Source organism: Theobroma cacao, chromosome 7 (assembly GCF_000208745.1).
Source record: "Theobroma cacao cultivar B97-61/B2 chromosome 7, Criollo_cocoa_genome_V2, whole genome shotgun sequence".
NCBI lineage: Eukaryota > Viridiplantae > Streptophyta > Magnoliopsida > Malvales > Malvaceae > Theobroma > Theobroma cacao.
Genome location: NC_030856.1, coordinates 9,112,553 through 9,122,084, shown reverse-complemented (window position 1 = coordinate 9,122,084; position 9,532 = coordinate 9,112,553). Strand labels below are relative to the sequence as shown.

The following is a 9,532-nucleotide window of genomic DNA, read 5'->3' as shown; positions in this document are numbered from 1 at the left end:
ATGAAATTTGTTGCAAGACCAGTGCATTAACTCCTAGGCTGTTTACTGCTTATGTCCATCTTGACAAAATTAATATCACCAACATTACTAATAAGAGTTGATAATTGTTTCATATCATACAATCTCCTTCGATTCTTCTTCCCTTCTCTATCCTTCACTTGGCTTATCTATATCTTCCTAAAGTCCAGACAATCAGAAAGCATAAGCACAAGGTCTCTCCCTAACTCTTCCCAGCTCTTCATTCTCGTATGTCTAAAACCATGATCTCACGTTCGCTTCTTTCCTCCATCAAAAACTTTCCTTCCTTTTCCTTCCATCCAATCACCACCCAAATCCCAACTCTAGAACCCCTTTCCTCTTCCTCTCCGTTCTCCACCCACCAACCAACAGCCCCCACTTCCCCTCCACTTTTCAAACTAACCCACAAAGACTGGCTCTCCCCAAACGAAATCCTCAAGATCTTCGATAACCTTAAAGAACCAACCTCCGTCATTTCTGTCCTAAACCAATACTCAGCTCGCAAAGATTACAAACCAACCGAACCTCTCTTCACTCTTGTCATTAACAAACTGGCCGATGCCCAGGATTTCGATTGCATTGAAAACATCATGGAAAAGCTCAAACACGAAAAACCTTGCCGTTTATCCGATGATTTCTTCCAAAATGTAATAAAAAAATATGGGCATTGTGGTGGCCGAATAAAAAGGGCGATTGAGACCCTTTTTAGTATGCCAGACTATGGGACTTGGCCTAGTGTTAAGACCTTCAATATCATTTTGAGCTTGCTCGTAGCTAATAAATTGTTCGATGTAGTTCATGAGATTTATGGGAAAGGTCCCAAGTTGGGTATCGAAATTGAAGCCTGCACTTTGAATATTCTTATTAAAGGGTTATGTGAAAATGGGAAATTAGAGTCGGCATTCCAAGTGCTCGATGAATTTCCTAAACAAGGGTGTAAGCCCAATGTTAGGACTTTTTCGACATTAATGCATGGTTTGTGCGAAAAGGGGAAGGTTGATGAAGCTTTTGAGTTGATGGGGAGGATGGAAACGGAAGGAATCGAGGCGGATGCGGTTAGCTTTAATATTTTGATTTCGGGACTAAGGAAGCAAGGCAGGGTTGAAGAGGGGGTGCAGCTTTTGGAGAAGATGAAAAGAAAAGGGTGTTATCCGAATGCTGGGTCTTATCAAGAGGTCTTGTACGGTTTGCTTGATGCTGAGAGGTTTATGGAGGCGAAAGAGTTGATGGGGAGAATGATTTTCGAGAGGGTGAGTCCGAGTTTCGATTCGTACAAGAAGTTGATTCATGGTTTTTGCAAGGAGAAGCTGGTAAGGGAAGTTGATTGGGCTTTGAAACAGATGGTGCAACAAGGCTTTCTTCCTAAGATGGGGATGTGGACACAGATGGTAAAATGTGTTTTCCATGGGAGTAACACTCGTGACTCTCTTTTACTTCCTGCAATTGTAAATAGCTAGTGCTGCCATTGGACATTTTCTCATATTTGAGTTGTAACATATGACACAGAGGACATGTGAAAATTTTCTCTTATCATTTTGTGAACGACACACCCAATTCATATGGATTCATTTTCATAACATTGTTTTGGCCTTTTATGATAGTTGATGTGAGACATAGAGGACATTTTTCCCCTGTTGCTGCTGGCTCAGAATCTATTATCTAATCAAACTACTGGATAGCAGATAGTGATACAATAAAACCAAATAGTGATACAAGACAATGGCGTTCTTCTCCACATGGACATTCCATTTATTGGATGTCATGTCATGCAGAGGAAAAAAAAAGGAAAATGCAAAAACTAAGATAAAGATTAAAATGATATAGAACCAACCCACATGGACAGCTCCTTGTATCCAATTACGAAAAATTTGCATCTAGTTATTAAAGAGAAACGGGCAAACAAGAGATTGGACTTTTTCCATACTCCACTAAAGCTCCAAATACTGGCAGAAGGGTTGAAGGGCCTTTTCCTCTTCCTGATGGTTCCACTCCAGTGATCTCCACCATCTTTTATCTTGCACATTGATCACTTTGAGATTAGGAGGAGGAGATGGTTTTCCATGAAGAAGGGGAAGAGCGAGGGGAAGTCTCTTTAGCTTTGGACAGCAGGATACTGTCATATAAACCAGAGAATCACAAGTCATCAAACCCCTACAGATACTCTTCAGTTCTGGTAGCTTAGACAATGTTAAAGCCTTTAACTTGGGGAGATAGAATAAGTAGGTCATGCCCTTCCGATTGCTGCTGCCTTCTTCACTTATCCCTTCACCGTACTCTTCTGTTGTTGCTGCTACAATTTCCTCCATTTGACAACAATCGTAAATCGCAATCTCTTTCACATTTGGAAATCTTGGCTGCAATCCAGGCTTGAACAAGTTCCTCAGATTGGAACAACTTTGAATCTTAATTAATATCAAAAAGGAAAATGTACCAGGGGATGGAATGGATGATGATGAAACTACAAATTGTGAATCCTCAATTTTATCTGGCTGTAGACGGCTGCAGGAGCGAGAGGAGGAAGCTAAGAGCACACATTCGTCTCCATCAGGTTTGGTATTGCCGGTTCTGTGCACAATTTCCTTGTTTGATGACAAAACATCAATCAAACTTCCCAAGCTGTTGCACCTCTTCAAAGTAAAGAACTCAACATCATTAGGGAGCACTAAGTCTTCTTCCCCTTCACCACTAATGCCTTCAATTTTTACAATCCGATTATAATAATTTTCTGGCATTTCAAGTAGTTTTAAACGTTTATGGGTTCCCACTTGAAGATGGTACTTGCTGGGCATTCCATCTAGAGATTTGACGTACAGATGGTAGTCAAGCAGGTCAAACATTTGGCCTCCAAAAGATTCCAGCTTCCTCAGACTTGCCAGTTCCGCTGGTTTCACCACCTTAAAAGGCTTCGATCTTCCACAAACTATAAGGCATTGAAGACTGGACAGTTTTGGTAATATTCCAACTGGTAGCACCTCTAGGTCCGAATAGAAGAGATTAAGATATCTAAGGCTGGTCAACATTTCTATACCTTGGGGTGCATCCTTTAATCCACTGTAGCTCAGGTCTAGCTCCCTCAGAGCACCAATCTTAGCCAATGAGGGCAAATACCTTAATTCTGGGCAGTATTGGAGGTACAATGCGGTAAGATTCTCCAGGTCAGAGATGGAATTTGGCAGATTCGTTATCTTGGTATGAGATAAATCTAATACCTTGAGCGAATGCATGTACAAAAAGAAAGAATCTGCAATCCTTGCTAGATCTCTATTCTCTGACAGGAACAAGGTCGAGAGTCTCTGACACTTTGGTGATGTGTCGCAAGGAATTTCAACAATATGGTTCCTCATCAAGGAAATTCTCTCAAGATCCTTCATCCACTTCTTTGTGTCTGGTAACTCCTTCAGCTGCCTTCCAGATTCTACCAAATGCTTCTCACTTGTTATATTAATTGCCATATCCCTAATCAAATCATGCATTTTGACATAAATAGTATCCCAGCGTATCACTCTTTCCAACAGACAAGCATTTTCAAGTTTGTTCAGCATAGCATGTCCCTTGTTGAACTCTGCTTGCCTACTCTTCTTTTCTTCTATAATTCCTTCAGCGATCAAATGTCTTATCAACTCTGTTCTCTCAATTGCAAAGTCTTCAGGGTATAATGCACAATATTGGAGACAACACTGAAGTTTCTCATCTTTCAAGCGAGTAAAACTAAATTTCAACCGCTCAAGCACTTTATCCATTTCATTTAGGCCTTTGATGGATTCTCTTAGTTCTTCCAGTGCACAACTCCATTCATTAATATCGACTACACCCCTCATACTCACAGCTATTGTGACAATTGCCAGGGGTAAGCAGGCACATTCATCTGCAACTTGCGTTGCAATTGCTTTCAAATCTGGATAAAGTAAAATTTCACGTCCTACTTTGTCCAAGAATAAGTTCCACGCCTCCATCTTCGTAAGAAGTTTCATTTTAACTTCTTTACACCCCATTCTTCGGCAAACATCCAGTGATCGAGTAGTCAAAGCCAATTTGCATCCATTTGCTGAAGTAGGTTCAGGGATACCTATTTCCTCAAGAGAAAATGGTTCCCAAATGTCATCAAGGATTAGAAACCACCTCTTTTTCTGTTTCAACAGTGAAAATAACTTGGTTGCCTTCTCTGTTTCATCCTCATATTTTGAAAAATCTTCATTTAATTTTCTTGCAATGTCGTTTTGCAATCCAGATAAATTGGGTGATTTAGATACAGTGATCCAAATCACAGCTTCGAACGTGTTCAAGAGTTTGTTGTGAATGTGCTTCATGATGGTTGTCTTTCCGATTCCTCCCATGCCATAAACTCCAATCTTTCTAACATCATCATTCAGCAAGCATTCCGAAATTTCTTCTAACAGTGTTTCTGTTGTAGCTCCACCTGCCAGTGGTGTTGGAGGAATTTCATCTCGATTTTGCAAAGGCTTGTCGACTACCAAACTATCATTGAAGCTGCCTTTCTGGTAATGTTGGTCCACTTCTTGTATCATTTTCCATACTCGTCTCCCCAGGCACACACGTGAGAGATATTTTCCTTTCAAAACTTCTTGTTCCAGGGCTTGTGCTACACCATTAATCTTCACCACTTTCTGCAACCAAAGTTCAACTTCTTTCTTTGTCTCCTTTCCAAGGAGAAGCTCTGCTCTCAATCGGCTTTCCACATCTTCCTTTCGGCAGTTTATCTCTCCTAGTTTTTCTCTTAGATTCTCCATGTATTGACTGAGGTTACAATGGTACTTGCAGCATTTGCTCAAAGGATCGCATATTATGTTCAAAATATCTAGAATTGGTCCTGAATACTCCATTGCCAAGCTCCTGCGTGGTACAATATATACATAAATTTGCTTCCTCAAATACGAATGGGTGAAACTCTTAAGAGAACCTACCAAAACGTATTTCAGCAAACTTTTAGCAGCAAAAGATAATATGACCATCAAATTACTCTCAATAATTAAATCAGATAAGTATATATGAGATGCGAGATCTTTTTATTTGTTGGGTCCTAGTTATCTCATTGTTTTTCATAAATTGGTTAATATTATCTAGTTTTTTTTTTTTAATTGGGAGAAGGAGGATTTGAACCCTGTTCTGGGGATAATACATCAATCAATGAGTCAAATGCTCGGGGTGTACAGTTAATATTATCTAATTGAAGTACGACAAAATCATAAAATCTAAGATAACAAATATCAAAATTCTATGATGGCAAAATCATATGATCAGTAATGATCAAGTGCTTAGAGCTAAAAATTAGCATATGAGCGATTTGGTTTATACACACTGAAGGTGGAAGCACCATAATTGCTTAAACATAGAATTAATTGCTACCCAAATATCTACACCTTACAACATCAATTAGGCCCAAGTGGCGGCATTATATATGTTTGAGTGGCTAGAAGTTAATTCAGTGCTAACCACTCCTTCACTGATAAGGAGGGATGTATCATTGATGGTGAAATTCGACAGAGGGTATAGTCTCACTTAAGCTCAATAAATGAACTCCAGCTTGATTTTCCAGCCCACATAACAAGCAATCTGAGTTGTGTACGTTCATATTTGAATCCTAGACCTTCACCTCTTAGAAAATGGTAATAGTTAATGGAATCAAATTTGAATAAAGTTAAGCTTACACTAACATAAATCAAACTTGATAAGAATTTGATTAAATGATTCAACTTACCTAGCTACACACATAACCGTAAACAGATTGTTAAATCTGAATCTAAAAACTGAAGGGTTTGCTTCCTAGACTATACTTAGTAGAAATCAAATACAAAAAGGACGAAGAAGAAATCCAAACACAGGAGATGGGAAGCAAGTGCAAACCTTGATATGAGTGCAGATTCCGGCAGGATGAAGTAGAGGAGAGAAGCCGGTGAGAGCAAAAGATGAATTGATGAAGCTATGTAAAAACCTGGCCAAGTAGTTGTAAGGCGTTTGTCAGTAGAGTCAATTATTATTCGGATAATTACAAATAAAGGTAGTGGACCAAGAATATTTAGACTCTATTGTCGTTAACATAAGTTTTTATTAACAAGGTATTGTTAGGAATTTTCCTAGTCAACCCATAAGAAAGATGGAGACAAGCTTAAGGCTTTGCTTGGTAGGGTGGAGAAGTGTGAGGATCGATGGAAGGATTGAAGGAAAGAAAATAATTTTGATTAATGCTTGGTAAGACAGAAAAGTGAGAGAAAAGAAAATGGGAGAGTTTACTATTTTTCCTCTTTATTCACAAAAATAAATCATTTCAAAATGAAGAGATTAAAGTAGAAAAAAATGATTGAATTGTGAGTCAAGTGTAAAATATTATAAGATTATCCATCATTTTTTAAATTTTATCTTAACTTACAAAGTGAATAATGGTAAAAATAATATCATTTTTCATTTATTTCTCAACTCTACCAAACAATAGATGGAAAGAATATTATTTTTCTCTCTTTCCTAGCTACCAATCAATCCAATGAAATAAAAAAATATATGGTTTCTATATCTTTTTACTCTTCTCCTCCTACAATTTTTCATTTTTCCATTTTTTTTTTATCTACCAAGCAATGGTGAATCAGTATATGATATTCTCAATTTTTTATTTTTTAGATAAATTAACCAAGATTACAGTAAGTTAAAGAGTAACATTTGGTGTGAATGAGTATATGATATTAATTGCCTCTCTTTAAAAAAATTATAATGAGTTTTAGGGTACCTAAAAATTATAATGAGTTTTAGGTTACCTAAAAATTATAAGTTTAACTCATAATAAAAAAAAATCTATTTCTTTTCCAATAAATACTTTTGTCTATTAGGACAAACTATGAATCTTTTTATATCATTTGCCCCATTTTGAATTTTTCCCCTTATAAATATTAGTGGCAAGAATCTCACAAATATTTTCATTCAATGTAAATTGATAATACATGTATGACAATTACATGTTAATGACCATAAGGTTTGTGCATGGTAAATATAGTGAATATATGCCATTAATTACTCATTTATTAATGATGTGTGTTCTTATCACCTTTTGACAAATCTTCTTGAATATGATTAACATGCATATAAGATAATTAGAGATATATATTAATTGTGTTTAAGATAATTAGGCATACCTTATAACATGCCTTTTATAGGATATATATTTCTGTAAATTATTGCTTAATCCTTGTTTTAGTAAATAACTCAAATGTTTTTGAACATTATCCAATCCAGCTGGTACTATAAGAATTCTAGAAGTATATATTTAGTAAAGAGTAGTAATCTAGGGTTAGGGTTTTCAGGTGCCCGCTTCTCTCTTTATTCCCTATTTTAATAGAAATGCTTCGAGGTGACTCAGTGTCGATAATATAATTGATTTCAATGACTTCACCGTCCTCTTGGTCTGATCTTCCCGTAGAGATTTTGCTTTTGATCTTTGATTTTGCGAAAGATCCTATCGACATTCTTCGGTGTGGTGCTGTTTGTAAATCATGGCTACCGACTGCCTTACAGGTATATCGAAGATTTTTCCCTCTATGCTTCATTCAACCTGAGAAAGATATAGATGATAATCTTGTCTTCTTTAATATATTAAACAAAGAAACGCGAAAGATTCACCTACCTGAAGCTATGGGAAAGTGTATTAGCTGTTCCTGCAATGGTTGGCTGTTGATCGTGGACGATTTTGGTTTCCCATGTGGGATGCATCTTTTGAATATATTCTCAAGAACTCAAATCCTTCTTCCACCCTCATCGTCTTTACCAATATCATTTCCTGATCCACATGATAAGTTCAGATTAATTCATTTCCAGTGTAAATTACTTCTATCAGGCTGTCCTACAGTTTCAGACTGCATGATTCTTCTTCTTCTTGCTCATGGTTCACATGATGAAAGCCCATGCGCAATAGCCTTCTGCAAACCAGGCGACGAAAGTTGGGCTTGGTTTTTGTGCAAGACTCCCGATTGGAAAATCTCTGATGCTATCCTGAACAATGGTAGCATTTATGCCAGCAGGAAGTTTCCACCTGCTGTAATTTCCGTAAAAGAAGATGAAACAATCCCAGTCCCTGAGCCCATTTTGACTCATAATATTGATGGTGCTTTCTTAGTAAACTCGCTTAATGGTCATCTTTTGTTAGTTTGCTATAGAAGAGAGGATCCTGATGGTAAACTCTTTGATGTTTTCGAGTTCGTTATTTCTACGGAAGAATGTAATGAAGTGAATGATTTGGATGGTTGTACACTCTTTATGAGCCCCAATGGTAACCATCTAGCAAAGACTGGAAATTTTGAAACTTCCTTTAAGGGTAACTGCATCTATTTCTTCAGACATTCGGAAGGGGACTATCTTATATATGATATGGAAACAAGGCACTCCGAGATTGTGCCTAGTCGAGGCCTTCCTGGAGATGGGAGCTCTTTAATCCTTTGGGTCAATCCTGATGTCTAAAGCGGTTGGGTACTTCCTATTACTTCTTTAACTTTGTTTAATTTTCAGTGATTGGATTGTTGGAATTAGAGCTGCACAAACTTTCTTCTTATGAATTGTCTACTTTTGATGCTTCATTTGGTTGCTGGATTTTCCTCTTGTTATTTTTGGAAGCCGTTGTTCTTGCTTTTACTTGTATAACTGATCTACTCACTTCCATTGAAATCCAAGATTTATGCTTATGCTCTTTCTTTCTCTTTGCTTTTGCTTGGTGTGGCTTTCTCACCTCTTAACTTAGGTTTTTATTTCCAAGTTAGAAGTTGAAATTGGATTCCTGATTTCAAACAAGATGATGAAATGAATGAATATAATATCTGGTTTACTTTGATCTATAATCTATGGCATTCATGCATAATAAAATTTTGCACAATATTCGAACAGTTTTTTCTCAATTAATTATCATGAATAGGCAAGTTAATTTAAGTTAAAAAGAACTCCAAAAGAAAGGAAAAGAACCAAATTGAGTCAAGTTTTAATTATTAGTTAGCTAAATAAAAGTGTAACCTTATTATTTAGTAAAGATGAACACAAAAAATCACAAGCCTAAGTTGGGTCTAACTTCAATTAGCACATCGAATGCACTTTTTCGTGAGCCCTCTTATTGATATAGAATTAATCACAATATGACTTGGGCTAATGTTATTGTGTGTGAGGTGCATCCACTTGTCATGTTTCATCTAACAAATTGAAGTTGTTATCGTAAAAGAAAAACAACAAAGAGTTTTGGATCGATTTTACATGATTGATAAATATTACTTTTTATTTTTATATAATTAATATATTCAATTTATTTTTACTCTAGCATAATTGCTTTCCTTTAACTTCATAACATAACATTATAAAATTGTTATTGCTTTGTGCAAATTTTGATAGGCATAGTCCATTTATTGGCATCATTTTCTACCATATATAATGATTTTAATTACACCAGTTATAATATCTATGTTTGTTTTTTTTTTTTCAAAGCATAAACCATGTTGTGTGTTTGTTTCTACCAATAATTAGTGGTCGACAAAAT

At 36.5% G+C, this 9,532-nt stretch overlaps 3 protein-coding genes across 3 annotated transcripts; 2 read left to right on the top strand and 1 right to left on the bottom strand.

Annotated features, from left to right (window-relative positions):
• Positions 23-1,618, top strand: LOC18594483 (pentatricopeptide repeat-containing protein At3g14580, mitochondrial). Its single transcript, XM_007022055.2, has one exon. It carries the CDS (start codon positions 249-251, stop codon positions 1,473-1,475), a length of 1,227 nt encoding a protein of 408 aa, XP_007022117.2. The 5' UTR covers positions 23-248; the 3' UTR covers positions 1,476-1,618.
• Positions 1,674-6,201, bottom strand: LOC18594482 (probable disease resistance protein At1g61300). The gene is made up of 2 exons (XM_018124836.1): positions 5,881-6,201; positions 1,674-4,869 (listed from the first exon to the last, which is right to left on the bottom strand). The coding sequence occupies exon 2, from the start codon at positions 4,857-4,859 to the stop codon at positions 1,947-1,949; it is 2,913 nt and encodes a 970-aa protein (XP_017980325.1). The 5' UTR covers positions 4,860-4,869; positions 5,881-6,201; the 3' UTR covers positions 1,674-1,946.
• LOC18594481 (putative F-box protein At5g55150) lies at positions 7,288-8,710 on the top strand. The gene has a single exon (XM_018124889.1). It carries the CDS (start codon positions 7,405-7,407, stop codon positions 8,473-8,475), a length of 1,071 nt encoding a protein of 356 aa, XP_017980378.1. The 5' UTR covers positions 7,288-7,404; the 3' UTR covers positions 8,476-8,710.